The following is a 22,017-nucleotide window of genomic DNA, read 5'->3' on the forward strand; positions in this document are numbered from 1 at the left end:
TTTTGTGACCTTGGATACGTTGCATACTATATATCCTCCTAGATAATAAATCAAACACTCCTTAGTAAGACTGTGGCTAATACTATTAAGTAGGCCTAAATTGTTCTCCCAGTCCTGTAAGAGGTCATACATGTTCTCAGTGAAGTCTAGTGCTTCCCTTATTTTATTCTGTGCTTTTTCTGCTGCAGCCTTATTTGTCTCTTCTGCCTTTTTAGCCAGTGTTCTCATTTGATTGATGATTGATGACAATGTCAGTTCTAATTTGGACTCACAATTACTACCCGATAACAGGGCAAGTTTTGTTGGGATATAAATAGACTGTAACGTGTGCAAATTCAGGAAATCTATTATTGAAGGGCGGTAGCCACAACTTAATGAGCGTAGTATACAAAGTGTCGTTCTAGTGGATCTTGATGAAATTTGGCTGTGAGCACATATACATTTTTCCATACATACTCGGTCACCTGTATGGTGCTCTCAATTGTTACTCTAAGACATTCAAGAGTTCTTTCTGAAGCAAAAGTATTTTTCTTCCCACTGAGGTTATCTATCCATTTTATTAAGGGTTGATGCCCTATTGGATATTTATAAAGAGCCCCTGCTGGTATAGAATTATTTAATGCATCTGTTAAGATATTCGATTACCTAGTGAACGTTTCTGTCGGTTCACTGTCTTCAAATCCCTCTAGGTTTATCTGTCTAAAAAACTTTATGCCATTTGAAACAGAATTACTAAACAACTGAAAAGTTAGTCACGTTCATGCTCTGAAATGAAGCGGGGTCTATATTTGCAGACTTTAGCTTGTGGCAAACTTTCAAACCTGCAAATTTATGGCAGTTATCTATTTCAAAAACCTGTCGAAAGAATTTAAAGTCCACAACTTCATTATTGTAACAGAATTGCCTTTTGTCGTGAAAATTATTTCTGATGCACTTAGTTATATTTACAGCATCCGAAAAAGCACAGGCTCCTACTAGACTCAAAAAGATTAGAAACAGAGAACATTACCTTCCCTTCTTTACCATTAATTCTTAGACATTTCCACCCTTTTTTATTAGACTGACTTTCGTCTGAGGTGAAACCAATAATTCTGGCGCCAATTTGATCCAGTTGTAAGACCACCTGGATTAAAGTTCGTGACAAAATATTACCAGGTGTGGAATTTCGGCTTACATACACAGCAACAGGTTGAATCCAATTATGCAATAAGGGAACAGAAATGAACACTAACGCATTATTTGAGAGGTTATTTTGCCCGTTTTCTTTCGTGTGTTCTCCTAAATTTTCGAATCCATCAACTTGAATGAGTTGGTATTAAACTGAACCTCTTCTCTTAGTTTTACTTCGTCATTATATGAGAATTCCCGTGCGATTATTTTCACTCTTCTCATTGCAGACATAGTTCTCAGTAGCACTAATACATGGGTGTTCACGTAAGGGAGCTTGAGCCTCCGAAGGAAGGGGAAGCATTTCATGCCTCAGTGTCTATAGCCCTTAGGCGATTTAATTTTAAATAAGAGACTATTTAAAAGGAGTTAATTGTCATATCTCATCTCTTTCTTATTTCTTAGCTGATATTTTTTTTTTAGCATGGTGACAATAATGACCTTTTGCTCTCTGCTTAATGCCTGCTCACTTAAATAATTTGACTGTAATTTGGACGCTCTTAGTTGTTTTTCTAGCAACCAAATCTTAGCATTAGCTATTTTGTATTTATTACGGATATCATTATTCTACGTCCCTGTCTCGTAATTTGTTTGCAAGTGAACTTATTGTATTTTAGCTGTGTCTGAACCTATTTCATTTCCTTTAGCACACTTAGAAAAAGCAACGCAATATAATTCGCGGTGAGGCCTGTGTGATTTGTTTCTTGAACTTTCCTCCGTCTTCGGAGGCTGTCTTTTACGGGGTAATTTTCGTTTGTTTAATTGTTTCGTGAGATTTTGTGGCAAATTGGGGAATATATGATGGACAGCGCCAGTTTTCAGTTTCCATTTCCATCTATCTCTAGGAATTTATACCTGTTCGCCTTCTATTAAAAACTAACCTGATTTCATCAGAAAATAATGTGAATAGCATACATAAACACTAATAAGAAAGCTTTTTGTCTTTTCTGGGAATCGCCTTTTCCCATTTTGAAAATTCTGCTTAATTTTTAGGTGGTTTGAAGAGGTGTTTATCTTTCGTAATTTTATAGCCAGACTTACAGTCTGTTTCGAAGCAAGTAGGCACTTCTTCCTCTTCGGTATGTTTGTAAGTTTTATAAGCCCAGCACTATGTTTACACTAAATAAATGAATGCTATCACCAAATCAAACGCTCTTCACTTTTACTTAACAATAATGCACGACACTTCCAGATTTTGCCTTGACAAAACAACACTACCGAACATAGACATATTACAACTGCAGATACCAACCCTCAGCTAGTAACGGTGCTGCCCCTAGCGGACGATTCATCACAGTCCCTATACTAGCCAACAGGGAACAACTTGAGTGCTCACACTTTCTCATCCGCTCGTTATGCCTGTATGTAGCATCAAGTAGCACGCTCACCAGTATCGGTCCTTGGGTGTTGCACAGGAAGAGCAAACTCCCTATCTAGTAACAACTCAAAATGTCCCCGTTAGATTGCACCACTCTGCGGAGATGACTTCACGCCTGCTTTCTCTCCTCTCACAACGTGAATTCATTTTCCACGCTACTAGGGTACTCCATACCGGTCCACCCACAATATTACCAACATATTTCATCACTGAAAAACAGAAGGGCAAATTTTTAATTCAAGATAGGTAAGAATAACTGTAGTAATACTGTATAATTAGCATCTTATTTCATGTGTTTTAACTGTCGGATATATTTCAGTTTTAATAGGAATATAGTTCATGTACTTCACGATAATAGTGTTTCTTGTTATTTCCGCAATCTTCTGACATAAACATGTGACACTTAAAAGTATGGTGCAACATCCAGTTTCAGATACCACCAGCCGCCACTGTCATTTAATGAGACGAAATTTCCAAAGCATTGTAACTTGTTTCAGCGGGATAATATTTATTCATTAGCGTATCGTTTGCGGTCTACAGTATCGGAAAACCGTATTGATTGCTGGCAATCGAAAATGAAACCCTGGAGCTGTATGAGACAACGGTTTTCTATGTCGACACATATTTGAACACATTAATATAATTAACAAAATCTCTTTAGTAATGTATGACCGAAAAAGCCTGAAGTTATCAGTAGAGCCCTGCATTAGGTGCGGATATCCGAGGATTTATCCGAGGATATCCGCGAAGTTAGTGTCTTGGCGGATGGAAATTGTATGACAGCGTGGATAATTTTGCTGATAATTTCTAAATAATGAAGTTTAATAATTTTCAGTTAGGTACACTTTTATTTTTGCTTGTGGTTAGGTAACACTTGACAGTGGTGTGGAAAGAGCCTCGAGACCATAAATCCGTAAATGTGACCTGAGCCGAACTGGCTCCTGCTCGCAATTAATGGAAGGAAGGAACAAAGATCAACACGTGGGTAGTTGTCGCAAGAGAAAATCCCTCATAAATGTCACTTTAGGGGATCTGGTGCCAAGTGTCAGGCCTACTGTATTATGTTAACATAATTATCTATCCGTTTCAATACCTTGGGTGTAATATACTATAGTTAAATATTTACAATACCTGCGGATAACCGGATGCAGTTGTGATTGAGACAGTGGAGTGGGCGGATGTGCTGAGTAGAGTGCTGAATATGGGCGATTCACTAGCGCAGTAGAGGGCAGCTATAGAGAGGTGGAATGGAGGAGTAAAATGTGAAAAATTGAGAGGAGAGATGAAGAATCGGCAGCAAATAGGTGTATTGGCAACCTTGATGGTAGCCGCAGTGATAAGAATCTTATTAGAAATTGGTGGAGTTGAGCTAAATCCGGGGCCTGGACCAGTTGGTGCAGTCGGATGGGAAGAATTTGAAATGATAAAGGAACTGGTCAAAGAAGCATGTTAGGATGAGCAAACAAGAGATCTAATTAAAGAACAAGCCAAGGAAATAAATAAGCAAATGCAAGAGTTAAAACAGTGTGTTAAAGAGGAGATGAATGTGATAAAATGTGTGGTTCATAACACGGAGGAAGTAGAACGACTGAAGACCAAAGTCAGGGGCTTAGAGGAGGAACTGAGTGAAGTAAAATGGTCTGAAAGCAGGACTAACCAAGAGCTCAGGAGGAAAAACCTTTTTATTTATGGTGTGCCGGAAGGAAACAACGAAAGCAAGGTGGAAATAGTATTTAAAGTGGTAGAAATAATACAAAGTAAAATGAAGATAAACTTCAGTGAGGTCGACATAGACGATGTAATATAGAGTGGGGAAAGTGAAGGGTTGGAGACCGATCAAGGTTAAGTTAATATCAACCATTCGCGGATGCGGAGCGTATGTGGGTAATATTTTGTATATCCGCACAGTGCGGCTGCTGGTTTGAGCCCGGCCGCTCGCTCCGCTATGTAAACTTCCTGCCACGCAAACTTATACACTAAGGGTGGCGTGCACCATCTTGGAGTAAATTACTACGGAAGTAGCGTTTACTAAAGAAGTCCATACTACAGAAGTAAATTACTGCGGGAGTTATTTACTCCGGAAGTAACGTCGGAGAGTTGAAGTACCATTTACTCTTTTGGTTACTCGCGGAGTAGTGTTATGTTTGTGTATCTTCTTTAAAAAAATCTGAATGGATAAGGTTATGTGCGATAGGAAACGGGGGAAAACGTAAGCGAAAAAGATAAATGCTTGTTAATAGAGATAATGACGATCTGTGCAAAGGATATAGGGTGTAAAAAACACAACAGTGTAAGAAACACAACATAAAGATGTTGGATAAGAAATTCGTGGAAAGTCGTGACAGAAGAATTCAGTGCTTCGAGTGACGGAATGCGCAGTGAAGAGCACGTTAAGATTCTGTGGAAGGAATTAAAAGCGAAGGCGGAAGCAAAGCAGAAAGTCATGGGCACGCGGGAAAAATTAAAATTGACGGTGGTTTCTTCATACAGATCGCCTACATCCACAGCGAAATTTTTCCATTTTCACACCAGGCAAATGCTGGGTCTGTAGGCCCTACCTTAAGGTCACGGCCGCTTCCCAATCCCTAGGCCTTTCCTGCCGTATCCCTGCCATAAGACCTATCTGTGCCGGTGCGACTTTAAGCAAATTGAAAAAAAAATACCTCTTCCGATTTGTAAAAAGTTCCCCGTTGTCACCGAGAGGGCAAAAAATGGGAATATGCGCGCAGTCACAGTCAATTGCGCCCACGATGTGTGGAAACCTACCAACGTGAAGAATATCCTTTTATTTTCCGAGCAATCATCATCATTTGCAGGCGTACATCCCTCTTAGCCTCAACAAATACAGTAGAGACTGTATTTGGCCTCAACTAGTGCTTTAACCACGCGATGAAAGATACGGCTAGCAGTTGTGCGGTAAACCTTAATTAGATCAACGGCAACTGTACTGAAATGTTCCGGTACGAAACACTCGTAGGGCACATAGCAACTGTAATTTGAGAGATACAACAAAATTAAGACAATAATTCAGCTGTAAGTGATCTCCAAGTAGATTTAGAAGGAAAGTAAAGGATTTCTTCCTAAGACCAAGAACGTTCTTGAAACTCGCCGTGTACACATTACACGGCTTTCGCCTTTCACGCACTGTAGGCCTAAGCACTATTACATTTCCCATCGTTTTCTGCGTCAAGATCGTCAATATAATCTAAGTAATCCATAAACACGTTTGAAAAGTCTTTCCTCTCATATACTGCGCGATATTATCATTAGTCAACAAGTCTAAACTTAGCTTACTCCACGCACGACGTGAGAGTAAATTCTAACCTATATTGGTACGTTATTTACTTCTTTAGTAATATGCTACAAGATGGTGCTCTTCAACATTTTACTCTTGTAGTAATTTAGTCCAGGAGTATCTGAAAGGACTAAAATACTTCGGAAGTAATTTATTCTCGTATGGAAGTCGCCGAATGCTGACTTCAAGAGTACTTTACTACGGAAGTAGAACTTACTCTTGGTTGGTGCACGCCACCCTAAGGGTACCTTACTCCGTCGCCCCTGTTAATACTGGAAGTAGTAATTTACAGTCATTTTCTAACTGTTGGGTTTGATTCAGTGTTGCTAACCATACAGTTTAGGAATCCTACTTGCCGATACATCTTGCAACACATTGGCACTATATAGTAATGTTTTTTCCCGTGATTTGCCAGACTTACTCATTGAATGAATGAAAATCAACAGCATGTTTCCAGTCATTCGACCGGGTCAGGAATGGAACGAATAAAGGCCCCATCTAGTGGCGAGGATGGGAATTGTGCTGCCGAAGCCTGTCGCACTCATCTGGGGCAATGATTAGGCCTAATGAATGACAGATGAAATGAAATGATACTGGAGAGTGTTACTGGAGTGAAATATGACAGGTAAAACCGGAGTACCCGGAGAAAAATCTGTCCTGCCTCCGCTTCGTCCAGCACATATCTCACATGGAGTGACCGGGATATGAACCGCGGAATCCAGCGGTGAAAGGCCGGCGCGCTGTCGCCTGAGCCACGGAGGCTCACCAGATTTACCTATTGTGTCTGATATATTATGAAAATCACTAGAGTTACATTTGCAGGTATAAGTAGAGCATATTTTCATTTTCTGTAGGATTATAAATCTGTTTGGTTAATACCAGGTGAGTAGAATTGTGCCTTGTTCGAATAATGCATTTAATGTCGTAGTTGGTGTTAAATGACGAACACAGCATTTTATTAATTCGGTCTCACTTCGTCCAATTCGTATGCATGTAATGCAGTTATAATGTATAAGAAGTAAGAAAAATCTGCAGGAAATTCTTCGGAGAGGAAAGCAAAAATACCTTCCTTCATAAATATCAGTTCCGTTGAAATGGAAGGAAATTTCGTTATCAACCTAACGTTCTCGTGTCACGACTTTGGTACGGTTTGAAAACTTAGCCTTTCTATATACTTGTTGACTTACGGTATCTGCACATGTATGATTACGTAAGTCCGACAAGTAACTGCAAATTTCAAGAAGGGAGCTGAATTATTTACACCAGCCCAACACCGATGGATAGTGTTATAGCAATGTGTATATCAACATAAAGGCACAAATACATAACATTAAATTGATTCAGGGTGAGAGAGAGTGTGTATTTCCTTACTTCCTCATTGAGCTTGAACACTGACTTAATTATGAATATCTTGATTAATTATTTATTTGGGTAAGGAATACTCCGTTATTGATACTTACATTGAGGTTAGTTTGTTGATGGTTATGTCTCGTGATTTCAAGTCAAGTTGGCAGCAGTGATGAGCCATTAAAAAGAAAAGAGAATAAGTCGACGATATTTGACTCTTAGTGCGTAGCATAACGTGACGAATACTATACAAATCAACCACCCACGAGCCTCTCATCTCGGTGCGGCATATCCGGACCACTTTCGAAATACTTCTAAACCTAACGGTAATAAAAATGTGTATCTGCATACTGTTGAAACTGAAGTAACTAAGAGACGTTCTTATTGTAGTCTTTCTACGAAAGTTTTTTTTTTAAATTTATAAGGGATTCATTGCGCGATCAAACCAACAGAAACAATGATTATACTGGTTAGTGCCGGTGCATGGGATAAAAAGGAAAATTCCTCGCAGGTCTTACCTTAAATCGGAGTTCACCGACGGGCGGCTTGGCGTAAGGGATACCCTGGAAGCTGTAATAAGCCGCTGTTGAAGTAGGAGTGACCTTCTTTCCCTTCAGAGTGCCTTGAGGAATAGTTACGGTTGGGAAGTCATCTTCAGAGAATGCTACTCTCATCTGCAGGGCTGCCAGGAATAGCAGATACAGTAGAAGGTATGAGGTAGCAGCCATTTCAATGATTTACGGTCCCAGTACCCTGAAAGACAAAGGAAGAGTCAGACAGACACAAAATAACGGTTTTGTTCTTTCGTTCATCTATTAAAAAAAAAAAATCCAAGCAAGAACTGTTGCAATGAAGTTCCGGTTATCCGACCTCAGAAGTGTGCATCAGCTGAATAAGTTGGTTAATACAGAGCAATGCAAAAAATTGTAAATAAAAACAATTGTTGGAGCACAATAATTATAAGCAACATTATTTGCTAAATTTGAGGGTGATTTAATAAGGCAACACTTGTCAGTGCCCGGCTGAATGGTTCAGACAGTTGAGGCGCTGGCTTTCTGACCCCAACGTTGCAGGTTTGATCCTGGCTCAGTCCGTTGGTATTTGGAGGTGCTGGCACGTAAAATGACTCCTGCGAAACAAAATTCTCGTATCTCGGCGTCACCTAAAACCATCAAAAACTAGTTGGTGGGACGTAAAAACTTCTTATTTATCTGTTTACCTTCAAGGGTCGGTTTTTCACTCGGACTCAGCAAGGGATCCCACCTTTACCGCCTCAAGGGCAGTGTCCTGGAGTTTCAGACTCTGGGTCGGGAGATGCGACTGGGGAGGGTGACCATTACCTCGCCCAGCTGGCCTAACCTGCTATGTTGAACAGGGGCCTTGAGGGGGCATGGGAAGATTGGAAGGAATAGAAAGGGAAGAGGAAAGGAAGCGGCCGTGGCTTTAAGTTGGGTACCATCCCGCATTTTCCTGGAGGAGAAGTGGGAATCCACGGAAAACCACTTCCAGGATGATTGAGGTTGGATTTCTTTTTCGAGTGGCTTTACGTCGCACCGTCAGGTCTTATGGCGACGATAGGATACCAAAAGCCATGGAGTGGGAAGGAAGCGGCCGTGGTCTTAATTAAGGTACAGCCCCAGCGCTTACTTGGTGTGAAAATGGGAAACCACGGAAAACCATCTTCAAAGCTGCTGACAGTGGGGTTCGAACCCACTATCTCCCAGATGCGAGCTCACAGCTGCGCGCCTTAAGCGCACGCCCAAATCACCCTGTGAGGTGGGAATCGAACCCACCTCTACTCAGTTCACCTCCCGAGGCTGAGTGGACCCTGTTCCAGCCCTCGTACCACTTTTCAAATTTCGTGGCAGAGCCGGGAATGGAACCCGGGCCTCCGGGGGTGGCAGCTAATCAACACTAACCACTACACCACAGAGGCGGATACGGAAAATACAATAACATTATTATTATTATTATTATTATTATTATTATTATTATTATTTTTATTACCAGGGCCGAATTTAAGTACTACAACGCCTCTGGGGTCAAATAATGTTTCGCCCTCCTCCCCTTCATTAAGCTTGAAAGAAATTGCAGTTACCATTCATAAGCCAAACGTAAGGGTAATCGTTTGATTTAAAAAAAATACCCTTAGTAACATATCGTCTTCACGATTTTCATTTACAGTTCCAACAGCAGACCAATGGGAACGCAACTAAAACGCAACTCATCAAAGTTTTCTGTGCCGGTAGAATCATTTTTATTTTCGTCGTTGTATGAAAGGAAGTTGCTTGAGTTTTACTGTTGTTTGGTTCCTGTAAAAAAAAGTTTTAATGTTTTGAGAGAACAATTCAGTTTCCCTTCTAGTCTTCTCTTCTGGTAATCAGCGATCGCTTGAGCCACTTACCGGAATATTATTTTCGACCACCCATGTTGTGTGTGTAACACGAAACACTCAAGTGGCTTTATCTTTCACAGACTTCTCCGGAACTCTTGGTATTATTGGAAATTAGCGGCCTTCTCGATTCTTTCAACATGAGTAAATCTGTTATTACAGTCATGATTACAGAGGATATATTTCAAGATATCTCAAATGATGATCCGTTATTGCACAATTCATAAAAAATTGTCATTTCACAAACTAAACATACTCTCTTCTCTTCTACATCACTAAGACACATTGGATTCTTACACTTCACACACAAACATGAAACACTATCAGCCTGTGACAACAATTTCAGATTAACCAGTCTATATACAGAGGTAGGGGCTGGCTGGTCGAGGCGGTAAAGGCGTGCTCGGTTCGCCCGGAAGGACGTGGGTTCGAATTCCCGCCAGGAAGTCTTAAAATTTAAGAAACGAGATTTCCTCTTCTGGAGGTGCATATGATCCTGAGGTTTATTCAGCCTACACCAAAAATGAGTACCAGGTTAATTCCTGTGGGGCAAAGGCAGCACGGAGTAGAGCTAACCACTCTACCCCATCACGTGCCGCGGTTAAGAATGGTGGAAGCCTTTACCTTCCACTCCTCCAAGGGTCTTTATGGCCTGTACGGAGGTGTCTTTGTCTTTGTTTTTATACCTGGCCACGAAAATTAGAGTGAGGTTTTGTAAATGAAGTTGATAGGTTATGTTCTTGAGGTGATAGTTCTGACCTTCCTGGTATGAACATTGTCCTTGAATTTCTGTTTCTCGAAACGGGATTTGACTCTTGGCATGTTTAATAATTTCTTCACAAGTGCAGAACACAGATCACAGTTCATGTAGGCCTAAATATCAACACATCTGTAACATGGAAGATTCCAAAACAAAACATACTGCTACCTAGTGCCAAAACTACACATCATATTCCAAAGAGAACCTACCTATGGAGATGTTCCATAGAGAAAAATCATTTTATGACCAGTGAGTAGAATAAATATAAGATTATTGAATGACATAAAATGGGGTGTGGCTAACTGTATGTAACATCAGATATGAAGTAGTTTAAAAAAAAACACTTCTAGTTGAGTTATGAGCTTGAAACATTTTCACAATATATATACGTATATCAAAGCATGAAGTTCCAATTGTACTGCCTTGTGGATATCCTCTTTCAGACACAAGAGGATCAAATAATGCGTCACCCACTGTAATTCTCTGAGTTTAGCTTTCTAGAAATTCAATCACTCTTTGTCTAGTCAGTAACCATCGTCTTAGTAGTCTCCCATGATCTACCCTATTAAGAGTTTGGGATAGATCAATGGCGATACAGGCCATTTGACCTCCTGATTCTAGAATATGTACGGTACTATATATTTGACAACTAAAAATATATTTGGGATATAAAGCTAAATTATTTACAAGTACACAGTAATCGAACTAGAAAGGACAGTACAGATACAGTGATTAACTTACGTCGCTCTCGAAACTAAAGAGTTGGCCACCTATTAAGGCATCAACTCTATACGGTATGAGACCGTGGTCAGCCGGTTGGAGTTCCCTTGATCGAAAGAATCACCATCAGAATGTTTGGCCCCTAGGGTAGGACCATTGGAACATTTCGATCAATGGGTGTCGAACCGGATATCCACGGTATCAGTCTGCAAAGACTTCACGCCTTAACGATAATGGCCACCAGGTGGGCTACACGAAATGGTATCATTATTGTTACTATTATTACTATTATTATTATTACTTTATGTAATTTTGTCAGAATTAAAAGAATATCGTGGTGAAAACGTGAGGGTTTTCATCGGTGTTAGACTTGTCAGTGCGAGTAAACCCACTCGCCCTGGACTTGTGAACACTTCTTAAAAGTTGCAAGTCATCTATTACGTAAGCCGGATGACCCAGGATTGGTACGTGATTAAGCAAATCGTCAAGGCCGCGAGTTCTTAAAACGGCCTTTCTTGTTCTTGTTGCTTTGTTTCGGTGATAGACGCGGGGAGGGGCGTGAGGGGTGAGTGGACATGTAATTATTGACTTGCCTGAATGACCATGGATTCGAAACTGGTTATATAGAAACGGAGATGCTGCCTCAGAAGGTCGGTGGTAGAGTGATGAACTCATGATGCTTACCTCATGGTTTCGATTCCGACTGAGGCGCTCGATTTTTGAGGGGCCGTCAAAAAATATTGACAAGCCATACCAGTATTGTTAGCATCTCTGGTGGCGCACTCCGGGTCATGTCACAAAATTAAATTAACTTAGCCATAGGAACTTCCCTAGTTCGGCGCTATGGTACAATGGTCGGCGTGCTGACCTTCGGTTCAGAGGGCACCACGTTCGATTCCCGGCCGCGCCGGGGAGTTTAATCGCGTCTGCTTTATTCCCCTAGCTCTAGGGGGGGGGGGGGGCTTGTGTTCGTCCTAATACACGTCTTAAAATTCACGCAACACATCAGACGACAAACCACCGCAGCAACCCGCAAGAATGAGTACATCTCTCCACCTGAGGTTGGCATCAGGAAAAGCACCCGGTCGTAAAACTAGGCTAAATCTATTCAATGTTCCGAGCCCCGGTAGTTGGTAAAAGGACAGAAGAAATAAGGAGGAAGGAAGGAACGAAGGCAGGAAAGAAGGAAGGAAGGAAGGAAGGAAGGAAGGAAGGAAGGAAGGAAGGAAGGAAGGAAGGAACTCCCCGCATGATTCCGCTTTCGTTGTTAGACACCGACACAATCGGAATGTCAAAATAAAAAGCGGGCCGCCTGGATGACATCATGTCAGGTCTGCAACTCCGTACCTGAGGTCTTATTATTATTATTATTATTATTATTATTATTATTATTATTATTATTATTATTATTACTATTATTATTATTATTATTATTATTATGATTATTATTATTATTACCATTATGCCTTTGCTGCGAGATATCGTATTACACTGCACTATGTCTTCTGGTATGTGTCAGAATAAATGTGTTACTTTCATGATTTGTCTCATTCCCATACTTGGCTCTGAAGATATGTAAGTGACTGAGGAATGCGCAATGCTAGTAATGACATCCTTTATGCGGCCAATCCCTGTTATGCATATATATATGCCTTTCAGTGTTCAGTCTGCGAGCCACTGTGAATTTACTGACCGCCGCCACAATCATCTATTTGTAACTAGGTCCGTGGTCTTCTTTAGTTCTATGTCTCTTATCTTTATATCGTTAGAAACTGAATAACCATCGTCGTCTTGGTCTCCCTCTACTCCTCTACCCACCACAACAGAGTCCATTATTATTCTCGGTAACCTACCCTCCTCCATTCGCCTCGCATGACCCCACCAATGTCACTAATGGGGTCGATTGGTGCATGCATTTCAGTAGGATTGGGAGACTGATATGTAATAGCAACTTCTGACTCGGTGATTGAAACAACAGGAAATTACCTCGCTTTCCATTTCTCTAATATGCTTCTTCAGCGACGTTTAGACCAACTATGACAGCTGATGGCAGATATTTTGAGGATCAAACCACCCTTCGTATTGTATACTCAAATTACATAACGTATTATTAATTAATTATTTAATTCATTTATTTATTTTCCCTTCTTCTGGAGTGAGATACAACACGGCTGTCAGGATCTCCCACCCTTCAGTGGAAAGTGTTTCCCGTCAATTCCTGGAGGCAAAGACGGAATATAGAGAGAAATGCTCTTTAGGCTATCCAACTTAGTGCCGAGGGTTATAGTAGGGGGAAGTTACCGTTCACTCCTCCATGAATTCTCATGACCTTCGAGGAAATTTTGCTACTTTAAAGCTTAGATTTAGAAGCTTGAGGCAGTGCATTCTTTGTGCTCGTAAATGTTGATAACATTCATAGCTTCAGTGTGTTCGTATTGGTAACTGCCCCAGGGGTGGAAGGGTGGGTTGGTGACCACGGGGCCTTTATCTGAGTCCTGGCATTACTTTCACTTACTTGTGCCAGGATCCTCACCTTTATCTATCCCATCCGAGCTCCCTTGGTCAATTCTTGTTCCTTTCCTACCCCGACGGTATAAGAGAATTTGAGATCTAGGGATTCTTTCATGTTCACGTCCCCCTGTGTGTGTGTGGGAGGTAGAATAATACCCGCGGTATCTGCCTCTTGTAAGAGGCGACCAAAAGGTGTCCCAGAGGCTCTGAACTTGGGAGCGTAGGTTGCCGACCTCAGAGCCCTTAGCTGAGTCCTGGCATTGTTTCCACTTACTTGTGCCAGGCTTCTCACTTTCACCTATCTTTATCCGTCCTCCCTTGGTCAAGTCGTGTTCTTTTCCAATCCAGACGGTATTAGAGCACTCGAGGCCTAGGATCTTTCTTTTCCCCACCCTTCGTGGCCCTTTTCTTTCTTTGACCGATACCTTCATTTTTTGAAGTGTCGGATCCCTTCTATTTTTCTCTCTGATTAGTGTTATGTAGAGGATGGTTGCCTAGTTGTACTTCCTCTTAAAACAATTATCACCGCCACCACCACCACCACCACCACCACCACCACTACCACCACCGTATTGGTGATTATGTTATGCGACAATACATACGGCACTGAAGTTATTGCTCATCTGTTATCCATGTTTCTCTTGCAGCCAAGTTTTTATTTATTGTATGTGATAATGTCGCAGGAGAAATACTGACCCGCGGCACATATACCATAAGACCGAGAATTCTTCGAAATTACTCGCACAATAGTGAAACTTACATGGAGAGGTCGGCATTTGGCTTTCTAGAAATACTGCATCTAGCTTTGCTCTAGATTTTCCAAAATTTCCAATTTTACATGTTGAATTTCAGTTTTTCTTGTAATTTCCGTTCAACTTAACGAAACAATTAATTTTTTCATGCAATATTGCGTATTTTTTTTTACATTCAACATAGTTATATTACAGAACCGGGTATGGACAATTTGATCGCTGTTTTCAGTTAGTAGGGCTCGTCATAGCCTACATTTTGGGATAAAATAATTTTCTTAAACAGATACACAAAAATCAATACACAGTGTCTTTGAATACCTTTTACCTAAGTTACAGTCCGGCTCCATAGCTAAATGGTTAGCGTGCTGGCCTTTGGTCACAGGGGTCCCGGGTTCGATTCCCAGCAGGGTCGGGAATTTTAACCATCATTGGTTAATTTCACTGGCACTGGGGCTGGGTGTATGTGTCGTCTTCATCATCATTTCATCCTCATCACGACGCGCAGGTCACCTACGGGTGTCAAATCGAAAGACCTGCACCTGGCGAGCCGAACATGTCCTCGGACACTCCCGGCACTAAAAGCCATACGCCATTTCACCTAAGTTACAAGTTTTCAATCGATTTGCCATTTCTTAATGAAGAAATGGATTTTAATTTTCCAAAATATTTTTTTATTTTCTGCACTATTAAAAAGATGTATCTGATAGGTTTTCGCAATATTTACCCTATTATTCAGAAGACATTCCATGAAAATACGTGCTTTAGGTAGGAACATCTCTTTATCTTCTCCTTCAGGGTGTTAAAGTCCCCAAAGCGTAATCTACGACGAACATCACCGAAACGCGGAATGAGCGATAGTCTGTTCGGAGGATATTTAAGAGAGATTACATTATCATCCAGTTCGTGCGGGGTTTGCGCCGCTTCTGTCGCGCAAGAAACGTGGCCCTCCATAGACAGTCGAGCTATAGCCCACACCGCGGTGTGACTTAACAGTCTGCAATGACACTTAGGAAATCGCCTTATTTCTTGTGGAACTCAGTTCCCATACTCTTTATGATCCCCGGATCTCACAGCCCCAGATGACTACAATCTGCTTTACCGGTTTTTCGGAGTCGCCTAGTTGCCGGAATTTAGTCCCGCGGGATTTTGTTCACATGCCAGTAAATATACCGAAAGGAGGCTGATGTGTCTGAGCACGTTCACATACCACCTGACTGAGCCAGGATCGAACCTTCCAAGTTGGGGTCAGAAGGCCAGCGTCTCTATCGTCTGATCCATTCAGCCTGGCTGAAACGAAGCTGAGTGGACCTTGTACCAGCCCTCAGATCCAGTTAGAAAACCCTGACCTGGTTGGGAATCGAATGTGGGGCCTTCGGGTAAGAGGCAGGGACGTTATCCCTACACCGCGGGGCCAGCCAAGACAGATGATTCACGCAAAATCATTCCTGATTTACGTGAGAAGTTACCGTAAGTTTTCGTGTCCTTAGAACTATCTTTGTTCATCGACTTGTTGAAAAGTCTTCGGGAACTTATGAACAATATGTGGCGTCCGCCTCTGTGCTGTAGTGGTTAATGTGATTAGCTGCCAACGCCCGAGGCCCGGATTCATTCCCGGCTCTGCCACGAAATTAGAAAAGTGGTACGAGGGCTGGAACGGGGTCCACTCAACCTAGGGAGGTCAACTCAGTAGAGGGGGTTCGATTCCCAACTCAGTCATTCTCGACTTTTTTTTCCGTGGTTTCCCAATTGTCCTCCAGGAAAATGCCGGATTGGTACCTGACTTAAGGCCACGGTCGCTTCCTTCCTCTTCCTTGTCTACCCCTTCGTAACTTCCCATCCCCCCAAAAGGCCCCTGTACAACATAGCAGGTGAGGAGCATGGGCGAAATACTGGTCCTCCTTCCCAGTTGTATCCTCCGACCCAAAGTCTCACGCTTCAGGGTACTGGCGTTGAGGCGGTAGATGTGGGATCCCTCTCTGAGTCCGAGGGGAGAACTGACTCTGAAGGGTAAACGGATTAAGAAGAAGGAGAATAAGAATAAGATTAAGAGAATATTTGGCCCGTGATAGTATACATTTTGAACACAATCTGTACCTACGCAATTAAATAACATTACAGTATCTTTGTTCTTCGCGTATGGTAGAATGGTCTATTTTGGGAAGCCCAGATCCATTTCTGTTAAAACATAGTGTTACAGTGCACTGTGCCTTCTGGTAAGGGCTAGAAGAATTTCTTCACCGACCGGCCGGGTTGACCGTGCGGTTAGGGGCGCGCAGCTGTGCGCTTGCACCCGGGAGATAGTGGGTTCGAACCCCACAGTCTGCAGTCCTGAAGATAGTTTTCCATGGTTACCCATTTTCACACCAGGCAAATGCTGGGACCACGGCCGATTCCTTTGTACACCTGGACCTCTCCTATCCCATCGTTGTGTTAGGAGCTACCTGTGGTGGTACCACGTGAAGCAGATTGTTAAAAAGTAATTTCTTGATCTCATTTTATCGACCTGCCTTGATCTCTCTCTCTCTTTTCTGTCAATACGAACGTGACTGTGGAGGGAATCTTACAATTAGGAAAGGGGCTTTTATTCAGTACGGTAATATGTTAGAATGCAAACGTATTGCAAGGCGCAAGTGTCTTCTACCCGCATAACGCATCTGCAATGTGGTTTATATAAACTTTAGGAATCTGAACTATCAGAACCCCTAACATTTACGCAACTCGCATAACTGTACAGCGACAAGACGACCCTTGCGCCTTGCAATACGTTTGCACTATAACTTACTAATGCCTAAAAGTACTTTCCCCATTGATAACACCATTTCTTACTCTGAGAGTCTATGTTCTGTATAGCTCGAATGTGTCGCTCAAAACGCCGGTTTGAGTGTGAATTTCAGTGAGCATTGCACATAGCAGCAATGTCTGGATAAGTGAGGAAAGCAACGGGGAATTATGCCATTTATGACTGCATGAGTGTGCCGCTTATGGCCGCATAGGCTATCGATGGCAGGTGATGATGGAGCTGATGGCGACCAATCCAGTCTTCCTGGGAAGGAAGTGGCTACAACCTGTATATTGAATGACGTCGTAATATCGAAAACATTTCTCGGATAATAATAATAATAATAATAATAATAATAATAATAATAATAATAATAATAATAATAATAATAATAATAATAATAATAATAATAAAGTTAGCACTGACGTGAAAAGACCTGCGTTATTCAAATATACTGAATTAGAAATAGTATTGCCCCTTTTCAAATGTTAGCATTGAATTTGTTCTTTCATAAATACAGGTAATTAATTCATATAATTTTTTTTTTGCTAGGGGCTTTACGTCGCAACGACACAGATAGGTCTTATGGCGACGATGGGATAGGAATGGCCTATGAGTTGGAAGGAAGCGGACGTGGCCTTAATTAAGGTACAGCCCCAGCAATTCATAGAAATAAAGACAATCTTCATTGTTAAACGATCTTCTGTTTAGTTGAACTATATTCTATACCGTATGGAAAGACAAGATGAACGCTAACTATGCAGATATAAACTTTATCTATATGTGTAATATAATAAGTGTATAAAACTATAAATTATTATGGTATTGTTGAAAGGACACTTTTTCTTTTCCCATGGCACAACAGCCCCGTAGTGCGTTGGCCTACCAAACGACTGCTGCTCAGTCCGAAAGCCTGCAGTTTACGAGGTGTCTTGTGGTGAGCACGTAGAACGTAGAACACTCTCGGCTGTTAGTTTCTAGACCTCGCCATCAGACAGCCCATTCATTGTACCTCGACCAGGCCTCAGATATAGGTAAAAATCCCTGACCTGGTCGGGAATTGAACACGCAGCTTCCGGATTAGGGGTAGGCACGCAATCCCTAGACCACGAGACCAGATATTTAAACAGCATACATGTGGAAAGCGAAGATACTGGTGCAAAGTTACTCCTCTCAACGGTGTTCGCAGTTACCATTTTAAAATACGTGACAACTGTATGAGATTTTCAGAGCAGTAATTCTAATTTTTATTAATTACTAATTTATAGAAATGACTATCAGAGGATTAAGCGCTATTCGCACTTTCAGAGAAGAACTTTGGTGACACTTTATGCACCAATAAGGGACATACGTAAACTTGATGCTGCTACTCACACCTATTCTATTGTTATGGATACCCCGGTAGAAGAATACTTAAAAATTGTTAACCATTCTATTTTTCAAATGGTTTGCACTACCTATTTTCTTAATTTTTAAAGGTAGGATTGTTTGAAGAATTTTCCCTCTCATCATATTTAATTTATTTCAAAACCAGATCCCGTGGCGCAAGTGCCCCGAAGGGCCATGGCTTACCAAGAGACCGCTGCTCAACCCAAAGGCCTGCAGATTACGAGGTGTCGTGTGGTCATCACGACGGATCCTCTCGGCTGTTATTCTTGGATTTTTAGATCGGGTTAATTTATATCAGCTTAATTTAATTTCATCCCTCATCATTTTTGGATTATTATAAATTTAATTTGTATTTAATCTAATTATTGCAATGTAATACAGTATACAAGATGTATATTTCAAGGCCTGCTTAGATGGAAGAGAAGGCATGAAGGTCTTAATCTTGCTAGGTAAAATAAAACATTACAAACTAAGTAACCCGCCAGTGGTCGCTAGCCGAATTGTAACACGAGTAGTTGCACGTGACACTTTCTCTCACAATAAAATTTATTTAAAATAAATATATCTTATATAATTTTTTGGGGCGTAAGATTGAAACTGCGTTATACATCTTAGATTAAAAAATGATTATCCGTATATTACAGAAACAAATTAACTTACTCCTTAATGGAAGTTAGTCATTAGTTCAGTCACATGTAAGTACGTAATATTCACAAGAGTTTCGGTTAAATTGCTGGCTCTCTGAGCCCAAGTTGTCAGGTTCGATCCTGGCTCAGTCCGGTATATTCGAAGGTGCTCAGATACGTCAGTCGTAGCTTTGCTGGCATGTAAAAGAACTCTTGTGGGACAAAATTTCGGCATATCGGCATTTGCGAAAACCGCAAAAAGGAGTTATTGGGACTTAAAAAACCAATAGCAAGGTTATTAGTATAGAGCTTTCTGACAGTCGCAGTAATTAATTAATTTCGTGTGGCTATTTCTAGCCGAGTGCAGCCCTCGTAAGGCAGACCCTCCGATGAGGGTGGGCGACATCTGCCATGTGTAGGTAACTGCGTGTTATTTTGGTGGAGGATAGTGTTGTGTGTGGTGTGCGATTTGCAGGGATGTTAGGGACAGCACAAACACCCTGCCCCCGAGCGACTGGAGTTAAACAATGAAGGTTAAAATCCCCGATCTGGCCGGGAATCGAACCCTGGACCCTCTGAACCGAGGGCCAGTATGCTGACCATTCAGCGGAGGAGTAGGACACAGTCGCAGTACAAAAGCAAGAATAAAGTACAATAGGTCTTCTCTCTAACACTTGAGTTAGCTGGAGTTTGTAACAGCGTATATTTTCCAGCATTCTTCCTCGACTCATAATTTGTAAAGACTCATTAATCAGTAATTGCAAATGGAGAACGTTTCGCGCACGACTTAAGTCAAATACTAACGCCTACAAAAGCAGAACGTTCCCCTCTCGACTTCAACATACCACCAACGCCACTGGTCGCGCGATGAGAGAACATCTCACACACGGCACACGAACTCGTACGAATCTTTGTTCCGACTAGAGGAGGGGATGATTACCCTTCAAATGTGAATTTTTTTTTTTGCTGGGGGCTTTACGTCGCACCGACACAGATAGGCCTTATGGCGACGATGGGTTAGGAAAGGTCTAGGAGTTGGAAGGAAGCGGCCGTGGCCTTAATTAAGGTACAGCCCCAGCATTTGCCTGGTGTGAAAATGGGAAACCACGGAAAACCATTTTCAGGGCTGCCGATAGCGGGATTCGAACCTACTATCTCCCGGATGCAAGCTCACAGCCGCGCGCCTCTACGCGCACGGCCAACTCGCCCGGTCAAATGTGAATCGTCTTACTCATGACAGTTATAAACTCAGCTAGAAGAGGGAACAGTCACACCCTTGCATCGCTGAGAAGTAAACTCACAATACAAAATAATGCGAGAGAAAATCTCATATAGCGACCAGTCGTGGGCTAAATAACTAACTATTCAATTTCAATTAAAAGTAAATAAATTGCTATTGAAATATTACTCCTTTATAGAATTGCAATAACACATTATTACTGTTTGATGAACTGGGTCCTTTATAGTTTCGGCACTGAATCCACTTTGAATTATGATCCGATACATTGTACGTGCATATTTTACAGCTATCAGACGGGTTCTCTGCCGAGTATCTCCCATTGGTACTCACCTCGAGACACCTGCAGCACGACGTCCGCTACAGCTCTCCACTGAATGAAGACTAAACTTCTTCTCGTGGACTTCAACCTGTTACGCTGAGAGTTCGGTGGGAAGGTCAACAAGTGACTGTGCTTGGTGGAAGAATATAATTAATATTTTACACTAAGAGAGTCCGTGCTCTTGTTGTTCGCAGGCCCATCCAATTAGCTCATAATTGACGACCTTGCGAGCATGTCCGTTGCGAGATAATTACATGAAAAAATTAGCCGTAAGATGTGTATGACTCTGAAGAGAGGCTCTCTTTGCTCCTCTCGTCTCTTACTTGATATCTTCAAGTCAGTTCATGTCGATGTCTGTTATTGGCTCAATGGTCAACATTGCAGCCTTCGGTTCAGAGGGTCCAGCGTTCGATTCCCGCATTAGTCGGGTGCTTTGGCCGTGTCTGACTAGTTCCTCTAGCGCAGGAACTGGGTGTGTTAGTACTTGTTATCCGGGGTGGTGGGATGGACGATAAATATATGTGTTTGCTGTTTGGGTCATCACACCATAGACTGGTTTGATGCACCTTTCCATGCCACCCCATCCTGTGCTAATCTTTTCATTTCTACATAACTACTGCATCCTAATCTGCTCTAATCTGTTTGTCATATTCATACTCTGGTCTACCCCTACAGATATTACCACCAATGCTTTCCTCAAAGTCGAACTGAACAATTCCTGGGTCTCTTCAGATGTGTCGAGTGTTTGGGCCGTGTCAGACTAACTCCTCTAGCGGGGGTTAAGATGTGTCCTATCATACTATCTTTTCCCGTGTCCGAATCCATGGCTAAATGGTTAGCGTTCTGGCCTCTGATCTACAGGGTCCTGGGCTCAATTCCAGCCACGTCGGGATTTTAACCTTTATTGGTGAATTGCAGTGGCTCGGGGACTGGGAATGTGTGCCGTCTTCATAATTAGAATTCATCATCGGTAGAGCCCCATCCTCACAGACGCTATGCAACATCGACTCGAAAGACCTGCAACCAGGCCTTTTCGGAGACCACACACCATTATTATCACTTCTTGTCAAATTTCTCCAAATCGATCTCTCCTCGCGAATTCGATTAAGTATATCTTCATTTGTGATCCGATCTATCCACCTCACCTTCAGAATTCTTCTGTATCACCACATTTAAAAAGCTTCCATTTTCTTTCTGACGTAGTTATCATCCACGTCTTCAAAAACGTGTTTCTGATTCCTATACCAATGTTCGAAGCGAGCAAATTTCTTTCCATAAATGAGGCCTTCCTTTCTTGTCTTAGTCTACATTTTACGTCCTCCTTTGTTCTGCCATCGTTAGT

The 22,017-nt window shown here is 41.8% G+C and overlaps 1 protein-coding gene across 2 annotated transcripts in view; it reads right to left on the bottom strand.

Annotated features, from left to right (window-relative positions):
• LOC136876948 (juvenile hormone esterase-like) overlaps positions 1–20,793 on the bottom strand; it is a 75,906-nt gene extending 55,113 nt beyond the window's left edge. For both annotated transcript variants that reach the window (XM_067150717.2, XM_068228507.1), the window contains exons 1-2: positions 20,687–20,793; positions 7,706–7,940 (exon numbers count right to left, since the gene is read on the bottom strand). In XM_067150717.2, the coding sequence (XP_067006818.2) occupies positions 7,706–7,915 (210 nt within the window). In that variant the 5' untranslated portion in view covers positions 7,916–7,940; positions 20,687–20,793. The remainder of the gene's footprint in view (positions 1–7,705; positions 7,941–20,686) is intronic.
• Between the last annotated feature and the right edge of the window lie 1,224 nt (positions 20,794–22,017).

The sequence above is a fragment of the Anabrus simplex genome, chromosome 7 (genome assembly GCF_040414725.1).
Source record: "Anabrus simplex isolate iqAnaSimp1 chromosome 7, ASM4041472v1, whole genome shotgun sequence".
In the NCBI taxonomy this organism is placed as follows: Eukaryota; Metazoa; Arthropoda; class Insecta; order Orthoptera; family Tettigoniidae; genus Anabrus; species Anabrus simplex.